General features: G+C 36.5%; 1 protein-coding gene across 1 annotated transcript; it reads right to left on the bottom strand.

Moving 5' to 3' along the window:
* Positions 1–17: 17 nt before the first annotated feature.
* Positions 18–16,340, bottom strand: LOC127655201 (nuclear envelope integral membrane protein 2-like). The gene is made up of 9 exons (XM_052142854.1): positions 16,188–16,340; positions 10,993–11,096; positions 10,303–10,534; positions 10,152–10,224; positions 9,911–10,004; positions 6,662–6,776; positions 4,691–4,916; positions 3,821–4,009; positions 18–1,257 (listed from the first exon to the last, which is right to left on the bottom strand). Exons 1-9 carry the CDS (start codon positions 16,276–16,278, stop codon positions 954–956), a joined length of 1,428 nt encoding a protein of 475 aa, XP_051998814.1. The 5' UTR covers positions 16,279–16,340; the 3' UTR covers positions 18–953.
* Positions 16,341–23,361: the final 7,021 nt, after the last annotated feature.

The raw sequence follows: 23,361 nt of genomic DNA on the forward strand, positions 1-23,361 counted from the left end.
TGTAAAAACTAAATTTGAAATGAACCTTCATAAATCATACATTCTCTCTTCAGATATAAATCCAATAAAAATAATAAAGTCTAGGAAATGGCCAAATGTAGACATAATAAACCTGTGTTGATACTGACCATTCACTATAGTGAAATTCTTTGCGTGTCTAGTTCACCCAAAAATGAAAATTCTGTCATGAACTTAAACTTAGCATAAATATGCAGCAACAACAACAAAAACCTTTTCCTTTTTGTGTCCAGTAGAGAAGAGTAAATATGTAAATGAAGACAGAATTGTAATTTGTGGGAGAACTGTTCCTTTAATTGACACTAGAGGCCAGTATTTCCTAAAATTACAAGCTCAATCATTGTATAAGATGCTTGATAAAAAAAAATATCAGTCCTGAATAGTTTGAATACCTAAGAGCAGCACACCACCATCTATTCAGAAACGTTATTTACATACAGTGTGTACAGATCAGTGGTATAACAACATCACTTAAAGGTCATCATTTACTCACCCTCATGTTGTTCCAATCCCATAAATTACTAATTACTTTTACTGGAACAAAAGGAGATGTCAGGCAGAATGTTAGCCTCAGTCACCATTCACTTTCATTGCATATAAAGAAGATGAAAGGTGAAAGTTAACATACTGTCTAACATCTACCTTGTGTTTCACAGAAGAAAGACAGTCATACAGGTTTGGAACAACATGAGGTGAGTAAACAATAATAACATTTTCATTATTGGGTGTACTACAAATTCAGGTCCACTTTCACAAAACAGCCCATATTGTCTCAAAGAGATAATTTAAGTTAACAAGTGAGTGAGATAATTTTTTTTTAACAATTATTAGGGATTTACAATGTTCCTTAGAGTCATGCTTTCCTAATGATATTGTTCCATTCAAAGAGTTTTTTAAAACCATAAAATCATACCTTACTCATCCTTGAGTAAGATTCAAAAGAAATCTTGGTCTTCAGGATCCATGGGTTCTGGCTGAGCAGTGTAGGTGGCTGTGGGGTAGGGGCAGACAGGGGCGATGTATTCAGGGTGACTGGGAGGGTTGTTTGGGGTTGGAGGACTTGTTCTGTGTAGCTCGTCCTCTTTGTTGTCATCCTCTTCTCTCTCAGACAGTCCATCACTGGAGCTGTTGTTAAACAGCATGTTCTCGTAGTAAGCCCCACCAGGCCCATACTGATTATCATGACTCTGAAGCTCCTTTTGTGTGATGTGGGAGCCACCGTGCAGAAATTCGGCGAATCTGAAAGAGGTGGATATAACTAGTAAAGATAATTTTTCATTTATTAAATATTATTTAAAAAAATTATGACTTTCAGTCTTCTGTGGATCACAAAAGGAGATGTTAGGCAGAATGTTAGTCTCAGGCACCATTCCCTTTCATTCAGTCAGAATTTTTTATTTCATTTATTTTTTATTTTTTACTATGGGGCAATATTTTCCCCCTGGATTTAATTTTAAGGGGAATTTTTTTCCTTTCTGAGGACATTTTAAAAACCAACTGTTTGTCATCCTTTTATACAAAATACCTGAATGTAATAAATGTATTAATATACATTCCAAATTAATTCAGTAAAGTTGTTGCCTGTTTAAGCATCAAATCATATTTTGTGATATGTGTTAGGCTTAGAAAAAAATATATCAGATTTTATGGGGGCATTTTTGCTCACACCCCCCAATCATTTTTGACCCTGAATAGATGCAGTAGATGCAATGATGCAAAGTAAATGGTCACTGAGGCTGTCACTCTGCCTACCATCCACTTTTGTATTCCACAGAACAAAGTCATACATATTTGGAAAAACACGAGGGTACTTAAAAATCACCAAAAAAACCTGGAGCAAAATGTTTTAATTTTTCAGATTTTACATATATCTCATGGTGTAAATAAGGTAGCTCAGAAAACTGCTTTTGTTTTGTTCCCAATCAAGTCACCTGTAACTGAGTATAATATTGTGTTGATATGGCAAAGCAATCAAAAGTTATAGCATTACAAATATAATTTATCTGTGTGTCAAAAAATGTCTCCAAACAAATAAAAAATTATAACTGTACATAAGAACTAATTACATATGCAAATACAACGACTAAAGTATGCTCTCTCTCCAAAGCATGCAGGCATAAGTAACAATATCTCCTTCAGTTCCATTCTGTGTAATTTGAGCCATCGTTGAGTTTGTGTCATGTTCTTGGCGTCATCTCCTGGTGGCCATATGTAATTAGAATGAACAATCCTCTCTGCCCATATTTGGATGACTTCCACTTCAGGTTGCAGCAATTAGAATCCTAATACATGAATAATTTAGCATTCCATGACGATGGACAACTTACTAAATAATTTATTAAGTCATCTGTTAATGTATGTAAATCTAACATGTTTTTAGCTAGATAGCACATTATGTGTTGTGTGCACATTGTGCTTTGTGTGGATTATCTAATAATCTATGCATCTGATTATGATGTGTGTGGGCTGGTTTTAACGAGAATCCCCTCTAAGTAATATTATGTGATATTTTATGTTCTGTTTATTTTTCGTGAAGTAAAAAAGTGAAAATGTGGCTTATAAGCAGCACCTGTTTACATGTAACGTGTACAATATGTCAAAGATATGCACTTAGCTATTAGTCGCTATATTTTTGTCTGTGAGCATTCTAACGACATATGATGCATGGCTATTTGATCAGTTTGATGGTTTTGCCGATTATAATAATATTTACAGTGCAATTTTTTTATATAAAGTTTCAAAACTGAACACTTCTGATTTGTCTATAAATTACAAAGCACTTGTTCAGTATTGGTCATAATGCCTACATGCATTGTAAAGTACAGTGTGACAGGGCGGAGGGTTTGCGGCGGTGATGTGACAAAGAGTGTTTACGGGCAGCTGACCCATTTGTGTTTGTGTGTCTGGCTTGACAATATAAACAACATTTAATTAAATAAAAAGACACACACAAACACACATGGGGCATCTGCCTGTAAACGCTCTCTGTCGCATCACCGTCCGCAGTCGGCCTTTATCACTCTCAGAGGCTTGATTAGCCTGATAAGGGACCGGGTGTGTAGAATCATGACACGGCCCCACCCTCCGCCCTGTCACATACAGATTCAAACCTTTAAAACTATCCCTTATTTGTGTTTGCCAAGACTGTAATTTTTTTTCTTCTTTGAGCTTAAAGGCTTAATATGTAGAGATAACTTTGTCATTCGTAGGTTGATTTCTCTAAAATGTGTAAACATTTGCTCCATTTGGTCCAACATAACAACACTGTATTAACCAATGGCTTGAGTTTGGGATAGGACTACCTGTTTGAATGACCATGGAAGACAGGCAAAGTGCTTGGAAAAACCTGTTTGAAAATCTGTCATTATTTTAGCCATTCTATTTGGTGTCACCAATGTATCAGAAATGACACACTTTGCCATTAACTCCACTTAGTCAAGATTTCTTGCACCAATACAAGATATCATTTAGTTTTATGTGGCCATTTTCCAACCACTCTCTGACCATTATGATACTGGATCTTTAAAATGTATGTACATAAATGAACTATTATGACTGGCTAATCTCTCCTCTTGTGAAATAACAGGCAACCCCCACACATTAATTTATGTGCTAATATTTCTGCTATCAATGCCATCAAGATTTCTGAATAACACATTTTTGCTACTTATTTTCAATAAATGGGCTGGGTTGCTTTTGGTAGTTTTGCATTCTGAACAAGCAAGCAAAATCCTGTTTACAGTGATATATCACCTTTAAATGTAATTATGTTTAATAAAAAGTATCATTAATAGTTATTTACTTTTGCGGTGCTCTGATTCTCAACACGGTCTCCCATGCAGGAAAGCCAGGCTTATTGCATTGCTCCCTCAGTTCATCCAGTGAGGCTTTAGTGTGGATCTCTCCCTGCTCCTTGTATTCCTCTTCGGTCAGCAGTCTAGTCTTGGGGTATTTCTTCAACTGGAACAGTCCCAGTTTAGAGAAGGCAAGGCTGAAAACAGAAATGCAGAGTTAAGGATTAGATAAATGTAGGATTAGATAGATCATTTCACCTGTTCAAAGGTTAATTTCATCATATGATTAGCTTTCCCTTTCCATCATTTATAGTCAATATGAAATTTAAATGTACACTATTTACTTTATGCACACTTCTGAAATTATTGTGCAATATTTATTGGTGCACCTTATAACGGAGTAAAAAAAAATGCTATCTTTGTAATCTTTTATGGAAATTAGAGACTAGCATTAGATACTTGTTGTTTTTTATAGCCGATGACAATTATTTTAAGTGTCTGATATCTCGTATGCAGGAAAAAAATTGTTTCTGCTTTGTGACACAATCACAATTAGACTACAACAATAAAAACAACATGCACTATAAATATTATATTATTTGTTATATTATATTTTTGCAACATTGGTTTGTGATCTAAATTCTCAATAGAGAATGAATGCCTGTTACGTAAAAACAATACATTAACTTACTTGGTGTATATCGGTAAAAAGGATTCAACTGATTATCTCTCTCTTATCAAATATAATAACATGCTCTGCCACAGAAACAACTTTGCTTTTTGGCTGATATCACAAAACCCTCTTACCTTGAAAGTAAAATGGGTTGCATATAACATTTTTCCATGACTTTATACACACTTTGTGGTGGTTTTCTTACCTGCGTATCACCTTTAAAAAGCTCTGGACAAAGGGCAAGATCTTCCAGCACAACAGGCAAGTGAGCAGTATATAGTAGGCAGGGGGGAATGTAATCCCATAGTAAAGCAACAGCATGCCTACTGCTTGCATGCACCAGGTCATCAAGTTCAGGGTGTGGATGTTAGTGATGGGGCCGTGCTTGTAGCACACTATGAAGCTAAATGAGCCCAATATCAACACATAAACTGCAGAAAAAGGAAAGAGAAGAAACGTTTTATTTGCACTTTCAGGGAAATTATCTTATGAATGGCATATGGCAGATTTGTCTCACTTGTCCATTTGGGCCACGTTCAACTGTGGTGTGACCACAGCTCATTATCATATCTGTTAGAATAATAACCTAATTATAATTATTTAGGTGTTTAAATTAAATTGGAACTAAGATTTGAGAGCACACCTATTTGTGAAAATGTAACAAGTTAACAATAAAAAAAGTAGCTCTAATTTTTAGCAGACAGAAGCAGCATGCCTAAGCTTGTCTGTAATTTATTGGTGATTTTGGCCAGCAGCCTATTAACAAAAAGTAATAATATGTACTGGTTTCAAAGCACGTTCAGTTGCAACGTAGTCACGAAATATATTTACACGTTGTAACAACACAACATCACGTATTTTTTGTTCTTTAATCAGGCAGCTCAACTATGTTTTGGGTGTGCCTTTGTTAAATGCAACTGTTAAACCCTGTTTACACTAACAGAGATTAAAGACGTGAGGCATATCTTTAATTTTTTTAATAACAAGGCAAGCTTTGTGTTTCTAAGGGCCCTCAATATTAAACAGTGGAAGCCATGTGTGATTATTTCCCTTGCTTTCACCCACTAAATGCAAACATTACTGCCTACTGCTGCAACAAAGCAATGCATTTCAGAATAATCCAATATAAATACAAAAAGAATAATACTGAATTGTGCATATAACAACACTGGTGCAATTAATCCTACATTAGGTCTGTTTAAACAAAAGTGGGGGGGAAACAGAAAATAAAAGAGAAAGAAAAAAGACACACACACTGGGGCTATAATCTTCCCAGAGACTTTTTGTTAAAGGCATAGAAATCAATGTTCCACCAGCACAGCTCTGCCTCTTTCCCTTAATCTTAATATGCCTGTGGTTTTCACATTCAAATAGTGATGTATTTACATACTGTGAGTGCTTGAAGAGGGAAATTGATTTGGCAGAGTATAGAGACTATTGTGCAGTCAAGAGGCAGTCATTTCTGCATTCAAAATACTTGGCCTTCATATTATAACACTAACTGAGCCAGGATATATGATACAAAAGGTGAATGTCAATCCTCTCTAGTCTGTTACCGTACAATGTTGGCGTGTTATAACGTGTGTGTTTTTTAGATGATGAAACATGCAGTGAGTGTAGAAGGATCATCGCTGTCAAAATTATATGTACTGTAATTACACCATTGAATGAATAAATGAATGTTACATTTATATAGTGCTTTTCTGACACTACACTCAAAGTGGTTTACACAGATAACAGGGGACTCTCCACAACAACCACCTGTGTGCAGCATCCACCTGGACGACGCGACAGAAGCCATAATGCGCCAGTACGCTCACCACACACCAGCTATGGGTGGAGAGGAGAGAGTAGAGTTATAGAGCCAATTAATGGATGGGAATTATTAGGAGGCCATGATTGAGAAGGGCCAATGGGGGGAATACCGGGGTTAAACCCCATTGTATAGAGAATGAGTCAAGCAGAGAGGAAAGCAAATTGACAGACAACACATTGCATTTGACTGATGTAGAAGGCAGCACACTGTAACTGTTCAGAAAGAACATTTAAGAGTTCACTTGTTAACATTTGCAAAGACATACTGTCTGAAATTGGCTGATAAGATGATTGCAAAGGAAATAAGGGCAAGACAGTGTAAATTAGGTAGTAAAATGATAAAGAAAGATTGCCTAGTTACCAAGCAATTCTATCCAGTGCTCCGTCACGATGTTGTCCCATTCATTTAACACCCTCTGAATTCCAATGGAGGATAAACTGGAGCCAGAGCCCAACAACACTAGGAACAGCCCTCGCTGTGGGAAAAGCAGGACCTAAGTGAATGTGGTTATGTAGACCAAGGTCTACACATTTTTACAGAGGTCCCCATTAGACATTCAAAATAATTTATATAAAATGTTTCCTATAAAGTGATTTGAAAGTACAGCTTTTTATTATTGTTACATTGATGCATATACATTGAAAATCATTAAAGGGATAGTTCACCCCAAAATTAAAATTCTCTCCTAATTTTTTCACCCTCATGCCATCTCTGATGTTTATGACATTTGTTCGTCTGCTGAACACAAATAAAGATTTTTAGAAGAATATCTCAGCTCTTTAATCCATAAAATGCAAGTGATTGTTGACTAGAAATTTGAAGGCAGCATAAAAGTAATCCATACAACTCCAGTGATTAAATCAATATCTTCAGAAGTGATATGATAGGTGTGGGTGAGAAACAGATAAATATATAAGTATATTTTTAACTATAAATCTCCCCTTTCACATTCTGAAAGTGAAAGTGGATATTTATAGTAAAAAAGGATTGAAATATTGATCTGTTTCTCACCCAAAATGATTGTATCACTTCAGAATACATATATTAAACCAATGGAGTCATATGGATTACTTTTATGCTGCCTTTATTTCATTTTTGGATCTTCAAAGGTCTGGTCACCATTGACTTGCAATGTATGGACCTACAGAGCTGAAAGATTCTTCTAAAATCTTTATTTTTGTTCTGCAAAGAAAATAAATTAATTCATATCTTACATGGCATGAAAGTAAATGATGAGAGAATTTTCATTTTGGGTGAACTATCCCATTAAACATGTTCCTTCTGTTCATTTAGAACACTGTGTAGAAAACATGCATTGATTATTTTTAATGAGACTTTTACTCTATTTTGCTTTTTGCATTTAGCATTTTGAATCTACTTCAGCATCAATTGCTGTTTTGTAAAAATGATGGTTCCTTTTAAAAATAATTTAAAAATAAATAAATAAATATATACTGTTGTGTGTAAAAATCCCAGGAGATCAGCAGTTACAGAAATATTCAAACCAGCCCATCTGGCACCAACAATCATCCATGCGATTATCTAACCAGCCAATCATGTGGCAGCAGTGCAGTGCATACAATCAAGCAGATACAGGTCAGGAGCTTCTGTTAATGTTCACATCAACCATCAGAATGGGGAAATAAAATGTGATCTCAGTGATTTGGACTGTGGCATGATTGTTGGTGTCAGATGGGCTCTTTTGAGAATTTCTGTAACTGCTGATCTCCTGGAATTTTCATGCATAACAGTCTGTAGTATTTACTCCGAATGGTGCCAAAAACAAAAACATCCAGCGAGCAGCAGTTCTGTGGACGGAAATGCCTTGTTGATGAGAAAGGTCAACAGAGAATAGTTAGACAGGTTCAAACTGTCAAAGTCTACGGTAAATAACCGCTCTGTACAGTTGTGGTGAGAAGAATAGCATCTCAGAATGCTATTCTAAGATGCGTGTTAGCACTGTTTCGGGGGCACGAGGGGGACCTACACAATATTAGGCAGGTGGTTTTAATGTTGTGGCTAATCGGTGAATATATATACACTCACCTAAAGGATTATTAGGAACACCTGTTCAATTTCTCATTAATGCAATTATCTAATCAACCAATCACATGGCAGTTGCTTCAATGCATTTAGGGGTGTGGTCCTGGTCAAGACAATCTCCTGAACTCCAAACTGAATGTCAGAATGGGAAAGAAAGGTGATTTAAGCAATTTTGAGCGTGGCATGGTTGTTGGTGCCAGACGGGCCGGTCTGAGTATTTCACAATCTGCTCAGTTACTGGGATTTTCACGCACAACCATTTCTAGGGTTTACAAAGAATGGTGTGAAAAGGGAAAAACATCCAGTATGCGGCAGTCCTATGGGCGAAAATGCCTTGTTGATGCTAGAGGTCAGAGGAGAATGGGCCGACTGATTCAAGCTGATAGAAGAGCAACTTTGCCTGAAATAACCACTCGTTACAACCGAGGTATGCAGCAAAGCATTTGTGAAGCCACAACACACACAACCTTGAGGCGGATGGGCTACAACAGCAGAAGACCCCACCGGGTACCACTCATCTCCACTACAAATAGGAAAAAGAGGCTACAAAAGAGCTCACCAAAATTGGACAGTTTAAGACTGGAAAAATGTTGCCTGGTCTGATGAGTCTCGATTTCTGTTGAGACATTCAGATGGTAGAGTCAGAATTTGGCGTAAACAGAATGAGAACATGGATCCATCATGCCTTGTTACCACTGTGCAGGCTGGTGGTGGTGGTGTAATGGTGTGGGGGATGTTTTCTTGGCACACTTTAGGCCCCTTAGTGCCAATTGGGCATCGTTTAAATGCCACGGCCTACCTGAGCATTGTTTCTGACCATGTCCATCCCTTTATGGCCACCATGTACCCATCCTCTGATGGCTACTTCCAGCAGGATAATGCACCATGTCACAAAGCTCGAATCATTTCAAATTGGTTTCTTGAACATGACAATGAGTTCACTGTACTAAAATGGCCCCCACAGTCACCAGATCTCAACCCAATAGAGCATCTTTGGGGTGTGGTGGAACGGGAGCTTCGTGCCCTGGATGTGTAGAATTAAGGCAGTTCTGAAGGCGAAAGGGGGTCAAACACAGTATTAGTATGGTGTTCCTAATAATCCTTTAGGTGAGTGTATATATATATATTATTAAATATTATTATAATATATAATAATTTATAATTGTGGTGTGTGTGTGTGTGTTTTGGGCACCCATGATTTATACAAATAAATCACCACATCTTTACGACTAATGTACATGTCAAGGACTGTTGTACCAGGGAGTATGTCTCCACAACCATTTATCTTGACCCCGTTTACACCTGGTATTAAGATGTGCTTCAGGTGGTCCAATCACAGGTGGTCAACTCTAAATACAGATATGATGTAAGCAGGGTATTAAATCTCATAAACAATAGCAGCATTCACAGGCTTAACACCCAGACTTGTAATCCAACATGTATGATCAGTGTGAGGAAACATGTGATGCGGAATTGAGACATTTAACTCTATTTATAAAGGCATAAATGTGTCAAAAGTAACATTGAGGCCACAATGGCAAACATTTTGTTTGAATCATTACAAACCTTTGGTACAAAGTTTCTTAGGACAAGTATTAGAGAAACAAATGTGGCAATGACCCCCAATGTTACTCCAGTGATGTAGAAAAACAGTGAGCTCCTGAAAAATATGAAGGTTGGGTCAGATTAACAAATCTTAAAGGAACAGTTCACAACAGGGATTATCAGGGAATATTTACTTAAGTTCTCCTTTTGCGTTCCACAGGCAAAATAACAACATGTAAATTAGAGCAAAATGGCAATTTACCTGCATATGTTTCCCGCTCCCAAAAAAAGTGCCAGCCCACAGATAAAGAGCAAGAAGCACATTATATTTAACCCTGTAAATGAAAATAAATCATGATTCAGTGCCCAAGTCATTTGCATTCTTATAAGGTGTGATTGATGCTCTTACTCACTTTTGTTTGAGACATGTATTGTGTATTCAGTGCTGCTTCTAGGTGATTTAGTCATGAAGCAGACATTTTCATCAACCAGAGGAATGTCCAAAGCCTTCTCCCTTAGGATAGTGGATGGCCAGTAATGTTCAACAAAGCAGTTAATAATTGTGAGAAGATCATCTGGATGGTGACAATTAGTGGTCTCCATCGGGGACATGATGAAGACATCCTCATAACTAGTCACATTCACCTGTGAAAAATGTGGATGCAGATCAGCATTCATCACACATGGTGTGCATTTTCAGTGCTTAATTTAAAGGAATAGTTCATTAAACAACAAAAGTCAGTCATTATTTATTTGCCCTCATGTAATTCCAAAACCATATGCTGTTTCTTTCTGTGGACCAGACTTTTAAAAAAAACTGCACATAGCTCTTTTCAGTGCAAGTTTATAGTGACCACATCTGTCAACCTCTAAAAAAGAAAATTAAAGGACCATACAAATAGTCTATTTGACTCCTGCGCTATATTCCATGCCACTTCTGCTAACATTTCTTACAGCTAACTGCTTTGGACGTTGTTAAAAAGACTAGCAATACTCATCAAGGTACAAGACATGCATCTTCCTCTTTTAAAAAAGAAATACAGCAAAAGAAATACAGGAAGAGTAACTAACTAGGACAGCAGGATGCAGAAAGTGTATATTACCTTGAAGGTGGACCACATGTCTTTCCATTTGATTACAGAGCTGTAACAGAAGCATCGGCTCCCAGAATATGTGTGGGCACTGTCTCCTTTTACATAGGTGCAATCTATCAGATAAAGAATCGGAAAAGAATTAGAATTTCTCCTCTGCTTTAATTTATAAAAATATCATGGTTATATCTCAAAAGCAACTACCAAAGTGCCAACCTAGACAGCTGTCTAGGTTGGCAGCTCAATAGGTTTTGAGACACCTAAATTAAGATAAAACATTTCAGTTGTCATAAATAAAGACTAATTTAACTGTAATATATGATCTAAACACATAGATCATCTCACACGTATGGCCTCATTGATAAAGGTATTTATTTAGATCACACTAGACATAAGTGGATCCTGACTAAAAGGAATATTCCAGGTTCAATACAAATTAACCTCAATCAACAGCATTTGGCATAATGTTTCATCTCTCCTTTTCTTTAAATAAAACAAAAACCGAGATTACAGTGAGGCTTACACATTGTCGTTTTGCTGGATTAATCATTTTATTGCATTACATCATCATGGCAATGAAGTTTTAAAACTTTTATACTTTTGAAACAGTATGTATTTAAATTCTTACGGATTGGCCCCATTCACTTCCATTGTAACTACCTCACTTTAACCCACATTTAGCCTTTTTTAAGGCAAAATAAATGTTTGTGGTAATCAACATTATGCCACAAATGCTGTCAATTGAGCCTCATTTATATTAAATCCGGAATATTCCTTTACTGCAGTTTATGAACTGTGGTAAAGTTGTTTTATATTGGATACTAGTTATACAATTTGATCCTTCCTTTGACATTAATTGGTATGTAATCGCAAAATAGTTGTGTTTCATGCTGTGTCTTGTTTAGATAATACTGTAAATCATAATAGCACATTAATTATGATGTTATTCAATAAATGTAATTTTTTGAAGCATCAAAAGTGAAAATCAAAGGGCAATCCAAGTTAGAGAGTGTCTCAAAAGTGCAAAACGCACAAATATCAGTTAATAGATACATTATTCCATGATTACATTAAAAAGTGGTTCTTTTTCAAGTTACATTTAGATAATTTTTTATATCCCTTTTATAACTATTTAATGTAAAGTGAATGCTTTAATGAAATAAATCTATTTAACATTCTGGCTTTTTTACCTGAAGATCTCACATCACCTGCAATGTATTTATACACACCTGCTACATATTTTACACAGCTTTGTTTGTGGAAATATGTTTTTGTGCATTTTTCAGGAATTTTTAAAATACTTAAATTAATTTAACATCTTGTTAATTTGATCTGATGATGTCACACCACCTGTAATATATACAGAAACACATATCATTTTTTATGTTACATCTTACATTTCTCGTAATTTGGAAATATGATTTTGTGTATTTTTTATGATTTTTTTTTTTTTTACTTCCTGGCCATGTAACCTGATGACGTCACACCACCTGTTATATATTCACAAACACCTGACACACATCGAACATGACTCGGATTTTGGAAATATGATTCTGTGTCTTTTTTATGAATTTTTATCATTTTCTTATCCATACAACTTCCAGATCATGTGACCTGATGATGTCACACCAGTTGTAACATATTCACAAACACCTATAACACCGTCATACATGACCTGGATTTTGGTTTAAAATTTGCATTTGTTATTAATTTAATTACTGAAATATTTTAAAAAACAATCTACCTCCTTTGAAACAGGCCAGACTTGAACTTATGCTACTAGCATGCCTCCCTTGATGAATCATGGCAAAGCACTGGCACTACCCACTAAACCACATCTCAACCTGCTTTGCTGCTATTTAGTATGCAGCAATCAACAATTTTAATAAGTGACCATAACTTGTAGTTTGGATGATGCCTGACATGGTGCTGTGAAGACCCTGCTCTATCCATTGAACAGGACTTTCCTGAAAGACTTACATCACATCTGGATTACTAACACAAACACAGTTTACCCACAACTAAAACTTCTGCCATTAATAGCATTGTATGCTCATGTGAAACTTTTATTATCTTTCTTGTTCCATGTTACACAAAAGTTACTTCCATGCAAGTTATTTAGCTGATTATCAAAGCAGATATTTTCCATACAATGAAAGCAGATGCTGGTGCATGTCATGCTCCAAACAGAAAGCAAAAGAGTAATACTCTTTTGCTAAGAGTTGTTCTTATAACTTGTGCAATAAATTCCAAGTCACTAAAGCCATATACTACATAAAGCATATACATTTGAATGAGGAACTGAAGGTTGTTGTTCATTAAAAACCCAATGAAAACAAGTTTCCCTACATTTAAAGCGGTCTCATTCACATGAGTATCAATTGTTCCCTTTCAATTACAGTCTCTCAATATTGCTGACGGTATGGGAAATTCCTTTCTCAATTTGGCAATGGTTTTTAAGCTCAGCCCCTTTAGGCGTGCAGTTGGCCTATATAAGCAGGTCCAAAACCACCATTTCCTTCTCATCTCTGCTTCGCCAATGAGTAACACTCCACCAGCAGATGAATTCTTCACCCTCAGGCGCAAGCAAGATGACTCACTGCCTTGACAGCACAGCTTCTGCAGTGAGATGACTGACCTGCTCCCCTGCAGTGTTGCGGCAGAGGCATTTGTATACTTTATTATAGCAATGATATATTGTGTACAGTATATATACATTTGTATATCTAAAAGAGTCGCTTGTGTGTAGCGTGTCTTTGTCAAGTGGTTTCTATGCGAGACACATCCCGCCGCCAGACAGGCATTACATATGTAACCGCAGCCTGGGCCGAACCCACGCTGAAGCAGCTCTCATGGAGACAGACTACCCTCAATGTGAGGGCATGAGTCTCAGGATGCTCCACTCTAGAATCTCCCTTGTTCTGAAGGAAAATACCACCTCCTGTGCCCCCCCCCCCGTGACTTCCAATGGACCACACGAGTGAGGAGGCATGGTGAGGCCACGAGGTTGAGCTGGACAACTTCAGGAGGAACTCGCACCAGCGCAAACCCCGAGCAGGGTTTTTCCTGTATAGAGAATTACTAGGCGGCTGTCTCCGTCAAATTTCGTGCCGCCTCGGCTGTCTACAAAACTCTGGTGGGTGTCTTTGTGGAAAACACTAACAAACATAACACTTGGTGGATTGTCATTTGTAACTACAAATCTCTGCAATAATAATAAAATAATTCAGTTGTCAAATAGTCGCTTGATGTCATTTAACATAGCTTGAGACCATATAAAACTATAATGATGACACATGAGGAGCGCTGCAGCTCGAGTGTCTGATAGAAACACAGATCACAGCTTGGCGATATATCTTTTTTTCATCCTAAATTAAAGTTAATTTAATACGGGAGCATGCCATGTAAATAGACACAAACTCCAAAACTGTCATTCTCTTTGCGGTCAGAGCTGCTTCAACCAGTCGCGGAAGAGACCCAATCTGAGCGGGAGTCGAGACTGGGAGAGATGCTCGTCTCTCACCGCCACTGTCTGCAGCTCGCAACAAGTTGCATCATTGATGAGATCATCATGATAAGATCAATCTTATGTGAAAAATAACACTAAAATGACAACAACAACAATAAAATGTGTGTGTGTGTGTATATATATATATATATTGGTTTTGGATAGACAAGATTGACAAATGCTTATCAATAATACTGACTAAATGTTTAGTGTTCAGTGACTAAAATGTCAATATGACTAAATGTTACTAAAATATGACTAAAATGTCAACAGTTTTCATTGACTAAAACTACATTAAAAAGCCCAGACTTTGTCAACTAAAACTTGATTAAAAAAAAAAAAAAAGGATAAGGTTGACTAAATATGATAAAAACTAAAAAGGACATTTGAGACTAAATAAAAAAAAACAGCTGACAAAATTAACACAAGTATTCAGTTGCCAGGTCATTAGTAGTGTATTAACACAAAGCCAATGTTTACGTGTTTTTAACGTCACTTTTTTTATCAGTATGGTGCCACCTCTGCCTCATTTTGAGCCAGGAAAACCCCTGCTCTGTCTCCTGATTTGGGACATATTCGGCAAAGCAGAAGTGGACCTGCTTGCCTCCGTGGAAACAACCCACTGTCCCCTCTGGTACTCCATGTCCCAAGCCTCACCAGGGGTGGAAGCCATGGCTCACAAATGGCCCGTGAAATGCAAGAATTTGTTTCTGTTGGTACGCCCACTCCATTCTATCATCTGCAAAACTCGAGAGGACAAGGAAGCATTTCTACTGGTTGAATCGAAATGGCCCAATTAGTCATGGTTTCTGGCGAAGGTGGAGCTACTGATCGGCCCCACTTGGGAAATACCACTGAGGAGGGATCTCCAATCTCAAGAAAAGGGTATGATCTGACCTCCCCAGCCGGAGCTCTGGAACCTGCACGTTTGGCCCCTGAAAGGAGCCCGCCAAATGTGCCAGGATTAGCTCAATCGGTTATGAACACCATCCTGCAGGCTAGAGCACTGTCCACAAGACAGGTGTTTGTTAATATATAACAGGTGGTGTGACTTCATAAGGTAAAATGACCAAGTCAAATAGATTTCAAATGTCAAAAATTTCATTAACAAAATACACCAAACTATATATATATAAAAAAAAAAACTAAGCCATGTAAGTTGTGTTGCAGGTGTTTGTGAATGCATTGGAGGTGCTATAACAACACATGTTTCTATGAATTAGAAGAAAATGTTACCCATTCTCAGCTTTAAATTATTTATTCATGCTAATCCACTTAATTCACACCGTTCCATTCTATTTGTATGATGCAAAACATATTTTAGAATCATATGATTCTAAAATATGTTTTGCATCATACAAATAGAATGGAACGGTATGAATTAAGTGGATTAGCATGAATAAATAATTTAGAATATATATATATGAGAGAGAGAGAGAGAGAGATTCTTTTTTTCAAATGTTATACACTTTAGCGACAGTCTCTTAATTTGCTCAGCGAATGCCAAACGAATGTCAAATATAAAAACAACTTTTCCGCAGTAGTCTATGACTGCATAAAATGTATAATACCAATCTCATAGGTAAACGTAATTCTAATGATGTCCATGTTACAAAATAATTCAGCCCTGTGGGTTAGTTTTGTTATGTTTGTTTATGTTCATGCTGCAGCCTTTTTAGCAGTGATGCAAATAATTTACCTGCGTATGAATATCCTTTGTTTCCCTCGGCACTTTGCCAGCGAGAGCATAGTAGCATTAAAACATGTATAAAAGCACATATTTCCTTCATATTGTGTGGTATGTTGTGATAAATGGACGGAACTGACAGAAGCAGGAAGTAAATTATTTATTCGGTTACCTTGAGCTAAGCTAATGTGTTTGGGTTCAAATTCGGTGGGCTTCCTGTAAACCAGACCCGACTAACAGATTTAGAGTGCATGATGGGTCTCGACATTTACACTATTTTACTTCATTCGACATGTTGAGAGGTTCTCATACCTTATTATCAAGCAAGAAAGTTGTTATACATAAATTAACACATTTAAAGCTTGTTTATATGTTCTTAATTCAGCGCGTCAAAATTCTTGTTAATGATCCTCTAGTTTGGTCTGAACAAGTGGTCAAACGTTTCAAAATAAGCACAGGTTGACTGTGAATGCTGCGCTGTTTATTACTGTTTAATAACAGTAATATTGTTTATTAAAAAAGTGTATGTGAAATAGTATTCAATATGCAAAAATAAATGTTTCAAACACTCTGCTACATCAGGGTTTTTAACCCTGTGGTCTTTTGAAAACGTTCACTAAAGAGATTCGTTCACTGATGCGTTCAATAACCATATCTGTAAATCACAGATGGGTAGCAACAAATATGTGTAATTTGTAACAAGTCATCGAATCATTCAACTGATTCGTTATTCTCAAACGAAACGGAGAAGCTTGGACAGAAGAAAGTCTTTCTAGCAAGTCAGTCCACTGTCGGCCATCATTGGAACGCTCCAGGAGGCTATTTCCAGTCTTGCCAGTACAGCTCCCATTTACTTGAATGGGGAAATCTCCAAAACGGTTGGTCAAGATTGCGGTCAAAGATTATTATTATAATTTTTTTTTAATCATCAGTAACATCTGGCAACACTGGTATCATAAACTGTCAGATTACGCTACAAAAACAAAAAAAAAAAATCCCGGTTTGTATAGCTAATGCGCAGGCGCGTTTACGAGTTGCTTGACAGGCAATGTCTGTATCTAAAAGGTTATTGGCTCTTTTACCTGTAAGGCGGGATTTTCTCTCTACATCCGTTGATCATTGGGCGTTCCATTTCTCCCATTCATTTGAATAGGAGTGCCACGTCTCCGCTAAACAGTATCTGCTTGTACATAAAATAATTGCATTTGCATCATAAATAACGAATCACGTCCGCAGTGTGTTATACTGTATGTTTCAAGGTGCTTAGGGGCCAACCAAACGATGGGGTTCATTAATTATAAAACTTTTACAAGAAAGTTGGGAAAGCAAATTGTTAAAGGGTTATAATTACTTAGTTCACAATTAATAAAAGGCCCCATGAAAAATCACTTTAACATTGAAGGCCTATTTGTTTTAACTAATGCCCAAAATTTATATTTACTGCTATTGGCTATCAGAATTTTTGATCTTTAAATATCTAGTCCTGCAAATGCAGGTTTATTGCAAAGGCACAGAAAAAACCAAAATCTAGCGAAGACCAGATGAAAATGTCATCTCTGTGCAGTCTTCACCCTTTGAAATGGAAGGGGGATTTTGGTAGTGGGCGTAGACAGCAGGCGGCTGCTTTCTCATTTCTCAAGGATGCAGAGACAACAGCAGCTTTTCCTGACAGGCACACCCACGCCAGGCTGAGACCCACTGTCACTTATGCTTGCATGGAGTCAACATGCATCTCTGACTAATGCAGATGCTGTCATTTTGGTTTCTAGGAAGCATTTCTAGCCTCGTTTACCCCAAATGAAAGCATTCCCTTTTTGAATAAAACTCATGCTGTTCAATGCAAAAGCAATTTTTGTCTGTCATTTTTTCTGCCTGGTTGCCAGACACATGTTTGACAAGTTGGTACAATGCATTTGGAAATGTGATGAAGATTTATTTTTGCCATACATACCAATATTAACAATGCTGGTATGTAAGCTAGCTGTGCTCTTCTGAACATTTGTCTCTACAGAGGCTTATCTTTATAGTTGCTGTTGTTGACTGTCACACAGTTGAGGTTGTGTGTGTCCCACAGGGGAAAAGTATTAAGAAAAAATAAGTGTTTGTTAGAGGAAGGCTTTGTGGTTTTTGTTAAGGCACAGAAAGTCCTGTTTGGTGCCAAGTCAGTTATGGTCCTTTAAACAAAAGTTTCATTTGGTTTCAAGACTTTTGCATTACAGTTAAAATATGCAGAAGAATATGGTAAATAAGGTAATGCAAAGTTTAGCTCAAGACTAAATTTGGTTTAATGTACTTTATATTGCAGGTGTCTATTTTACACATACACTGTTTTTCAATGTAAGTCTATTTTTGGCCAGTTTTATCATCAACCAGGTAAAATTCCAGTTGTTTACAAAAGTAATAGCACCCCTCAGTCCACACAGTTTGAGGTATAATTTATGTCTGTACACTGCAAAAAAATGTAAATAATTGTTTTTTTTTTTTTCTTAATAGGTAGTTTTGTATTCTAAAGATCCAAAAAGATACATTTTATTGAAAAGCAAAATAGCATACACTTAAAGGAATAGTTCACCCAAAAATAAAAATTATCTCATAATTTCCTCTTGCCATACCAGAAGTGTGACTTTCTTTCTTCTGCAGAATAAAAAAGAAGATTTTTACAAGAATATCTCAGCTCTGTAGGTCCTTACAATGCAAGTGAATGGTGTCCAGAACTTTGAAGTTCCACAAATCCTATAAAAGCAGCATAAATGTAACCCATAAGACTCCAGTAGTTAAATCCATGTCTTCAGAAGCAATGCAGCAAAGGCATGCATGTAAACACTGGCATCGGATGGAATAATTTAATGCTGCCTTTATGTGCTTTTGGATCTTTAAAGTTCTGGTCACCATTCACTTGCATTGTATGGACCTACAGAGCTGAGCTACTCTTCTAAAAATCTTAGTTTGTGTTCAGCAGAATAAAGAAAGTCATACACGTCTGAAATGGGATGAGTAAATGATGAAAGAAATGTAATTTTAGGGTGAACTATCCCTTTATTCTTAGAAAGATCTTTTTTATTATTTGACTAAAATACTGATTAAGGTTTTTGTTTTTTCATACACAGTATTTGTAAACATCCAGTATTGAACAATGTAATGTAAAGTGGTGGCCCTAAATATCCAATTTACACTCATTTGTGTCTTTCCGTTACAAAACCCTTATCCGTGAGACACAAGTTTCAAAATGAGACACAAGTAAGTTTCATCATAACAACCACACTACTTCAAAAAGAGGTTTTTGGCAAAGAGCTGATTCCATGGACAAACGCCTCTCCAAACCAGAGAGGGACAACTGAACTTGTGATTACAGTAGTGTGCTAAAATCTGACACCCACATAGCTGGGCTTTATATTGATGCACTTAAGCCCATCCTACACCCAGAATAGTTATAGAACCTTGAAGGCGAATTAAGCCTCTGGGATTTTACAAGGTTTTCTGCTGCCCTGCGATGGGAACTGACCTCTATGATGGCAACTTGCAATGTTTTTTTTCCCCCCTTTGTTTTCAGGATCATTCAAATAGGTGCAGGCCACATAATTTGCAAATGTTTCAGTCTAATTTTTTAGAATAGTGGCCCGTTTGTGTTGTTTCATCTTTGTTTTGCGACTTGGAAGATCGTGAATTTCCTTTTTTTTTCAACTCTTGTTTGTGGAGGATATATTTTAGTATGTTGGTGTTCTGTTAGGAGCCATTCACACCAAACACATTTTTCTTTGTAAACATATGCTAGAGGGACATTTTTGTGTGTGTTTGTCTTATGCAGAAACACCACAATTTTTAGATGCCATTTAAAAGAACTCTTAAAAACTCTCTTGAGACTGTCTGTTCTATCATTGCACTTTGCTAAGCTCTGTCTAAATGGCCCGTAGTCAGGTTTTAATCTGTGGTCAGAGGTTTGAAAATAAACACATAATGGAGTTCAGAATGGACTAGTAGTTTACTTACTGCCTACTTTTGTAGTATAAAATGTTTACGCCTATTATCTTAAAAAAAATATATGCTATATGTAAAACTGTATACATTGTGAAAAGATAATATTTAAAATAGTTGCATGCTACATTTTTGTCACATGATCTCATTAAATTGCTTAATTTGCTGGCGTCATCCAGTTACCATTATATTGTTATGGTTATTTAGAATTTTTAATCCAGTTTTTTGTAAACAGACCTCATGACTGTATCTAGTCCAATACATTTTACAGAATACCTGTGGAACCTTAAAAGGATAGGTCACCCAAAAATGAAAACGCTCTCATCATTTACTCACTTTCATGAAATACCAGATGTGTATGACTTTGTTTCTTCTGCTGAACACAAACAAAGATTTTTACAAGAAAATCTCAGCTATGTAGGTCCTTTCGATGCAAGTGAATGGTGGCCAGAACTTTGAAGCTCCAAAATACACATAAAGGCAGCATAAAAGTAATCCATACAACTCCAGTGGCTTAATATGTCATCTGAATTAAAGCAATCATTTTGGGTGAGAAACAGATCAATATTTAAGTCCTTTTTTGCTATAAATCTCCACCTTTGACCAGCCACGAGCAGTAGGTGGCGATATGTACAAAGAATGTGAATTGCCAAAAATAAAAAAAAGGAAAATGTAAAAATTAAAGTGGAGATTTGTAGTAAAAAGGACCTAAATATTGATCTGTTTCTCACCCGCACCTATTATATCGCTTCTGACCACTGATTTGTGATTTTTGGTGCTTGAAATGTCTGGCACCTTTCACTTGCATTGTATGGACCTATAGAGCTGAAATATTCTTCTAAAAATCCTTGTTTGTGTTCATCAGAAGAAATAAAGTCATACACATCAGGGATGGCATGAGGGTGACTAAATTATGAGAACTATCCCTTTGAAGGCTTAGGAATTTTACAAGGTTTTCTGCCCCATATGCTGGGAGCTGACCTGTAATTTTGTGACTTTTAATGCTCTTTCTGTCATTTATGAAGATCACATTCATTTATGACAGTGGTACATTTGCTTCGTTTCATCTTTAGTTTTGCAAGTTTGTTTCTTTTCTTGTTTATGCTTTTTTTCCCATTTCTGTTTCCTAAAGGAGGATAGTGAGGTAGGCTGCTGCTAGGTTGCAGGGAGCAAATATGGTGATTGACATGACAAGAGAGCTCAAAAAAAAAAATTAGTTGAGGCTGAGTCTTTCTGTAGGTGGGCGGATGAGTGGGGAGGACCAATCCTCAGCGGAGCTTGTTTTTAATTGCCGTCTGGTAAACATCAAACACGAACGAGATGATTCCATCTTAAGATACAGTGTGTTTTGGAAAGCATGTAATGTTGTGTGATTTTATATACTCCTTGAAGCTGAACATATTGCAAGATATTATATTCCTGGTCATTAAAACTGTCAACTCTTGTTTGCTTTGTTGATAGAATTGTAAGTACCAGTAGTGCAGCTGTTGAAGAGGAGTTTTGACTTGAGGGAACGTTTACATTTTTTCATGCTTCTTTTTTTTTTTTTTGGTAAATGTTGTTCTTTAACATAGTGCTGCCTGGTAAAGGGATAGTTAACCCAAAAATGAAAAATCTGTCATCATTTACTCACCCTCATATCATTCCAAAATGAATGTCTTTTATTGTTAGACTTCAAAAGGAGATTTGAGGCAAGATTTCATACTGATATTTTCCACACAGTAAAAGCGAAAGGTGACCAGGAGATGTCAACATGCAAAATAAATATATAAATAAATAAATGAGTTACATATCAAGTCCATATGTGATTATGAATGTAAATGAGATTTGAGGGCTGTAACAGAGGATATGATTTTTAGCTAATATGACTTCAGAAGACTTAAATTATAGGAATTACATTATAGTCCCTATGGACTACTTTTATGGTGCTCTTTATTGTTTTTGAAGCACAGCTTCTAGTTGCAATTCACTTTCGTTGCATGGAAAAGAGCATCATCAACATACTGCTTAAAGGGATAGTTCACCCAAAAATGAAAATTGTCTCATCATTTACTCACCTTCATGCCAACACAGATGTGTATGACTGTCCTTCTTCAGCAGAACACAAATAAAGACTTTTAGAAGAATACCTCAGCTCTGTTGGTCCTTACATTATATGTAAATGCTGACCAGAACTTTGAATCTCCAAAAAATCACATAAAGTCAGCATAAATGTAATCCATAAGACTCCAGTGGTTATATACATACCTTAAGAAGCAATATGATAGGTGTGGGTGAGAAACGGATCAATATTTACATTTCAACAGTCCCATGTTTTAACCATAAATCTCCACTTTCACTTTTACATTCTTGTTTTGATTTTTGGCAATTTGCATTCTTTGTACATATCACCACCTACTGGTCAGGGCTGGTCAAATATGGAGATTTATAGAAAAAAGGACTTCAATTTGTATCTGTTTCTCACACACACCTATTATAGCTTCAGAATATAACCACTGGAGTCTTATGTATTACTTCTGCCTCAATGTGATTTTTGGAGCTTCAAAGGTCTGATCACCATTCACTTGCATTGAAAGTGCCAACAGAGCTGAAATATTCTTCTAAAAATCTTTGTTTGTGTTCTACAGAAAAAAGTCAAGAACATCTGGGATGGCATGAAGGTGAGTAAATAATGAGAGAATTTTCATTATTGGGTGAACTTTTCCTTCAACTTCTCCTTTTTGTTCCAAGGAAGAAGAAAAAAACATGCCATTTTGTAATGACGTGAAAGTAAGAAAATTATGACAGATTCTTCATATTTGAGTAAATAATTCCTTAAACTTTACAGTTAAAACATGTAAATGAATGAGCTTTAGGGAATAATAAAAACCCATGTAGTCAGGCATTTTTGAGACTCTAATGAGGAATAATGAATATGAATATGAACAACCATGTTATACCAATATCCAATAAATTAATTATTCAAATAGCTATTGCTGTCAGAGAGATTTGGTGCTCTCAATTAATACCTCTTATTTCTCTATTTAAAGTTCAACATTGATTGGTTGGATTATTCCTCATTAGCATGCTGTGCAGAAAATGGAAGAGTAGGCAGCAATCAGACTCTGCTAGTGGTAGATGCCCCACCCACACAGCCAGGTCCACCAGGGGCCTGGAGATGTGATTACAGTTCATTAACGTGGTGTGTGTACAGGGGGTGGGTGGGACACTGGTC

Source organism: Xyrauchen texanus, chromosome 14, assembly GCF_025860055.1.
Source record: "Xyrauchen texanus isolate HMW12.3.18 chromosome 14, RBS_HiC_50CHRs, whole genome shotgun sequence".
NCBI lineage: Eukaryota > Metazoa > Chordata > Actinopteri > Cypriniformes > Catostomidae > Xyrauchen > Xyrauchen texanus.

Excerpts from the sequence above, each read along its gene's own strand:
- LOC127655201 (XM_052142854.1), bottom strand. The coding sequence starts at position 16,278 with ATGAAGGAAATATGTGCTTTTATACATGTTTTAATGCTACTATGCTCT. Across the intron at positions 10,535-10,992 it reads ACATGTGGTCCACCTTCAAG|GTGAATGTGACTAGTTATGA; the intron begins GTAATATACACT and ends CATTTTTCACAG. Across the intron at positions 10,225-10,302 it reads AATACATGTCTCAAACAAAA|GGTTAAATATAATGTGCTTC; the intron begins GTGAGTAAGAGC and ends TTTCATTTACAG.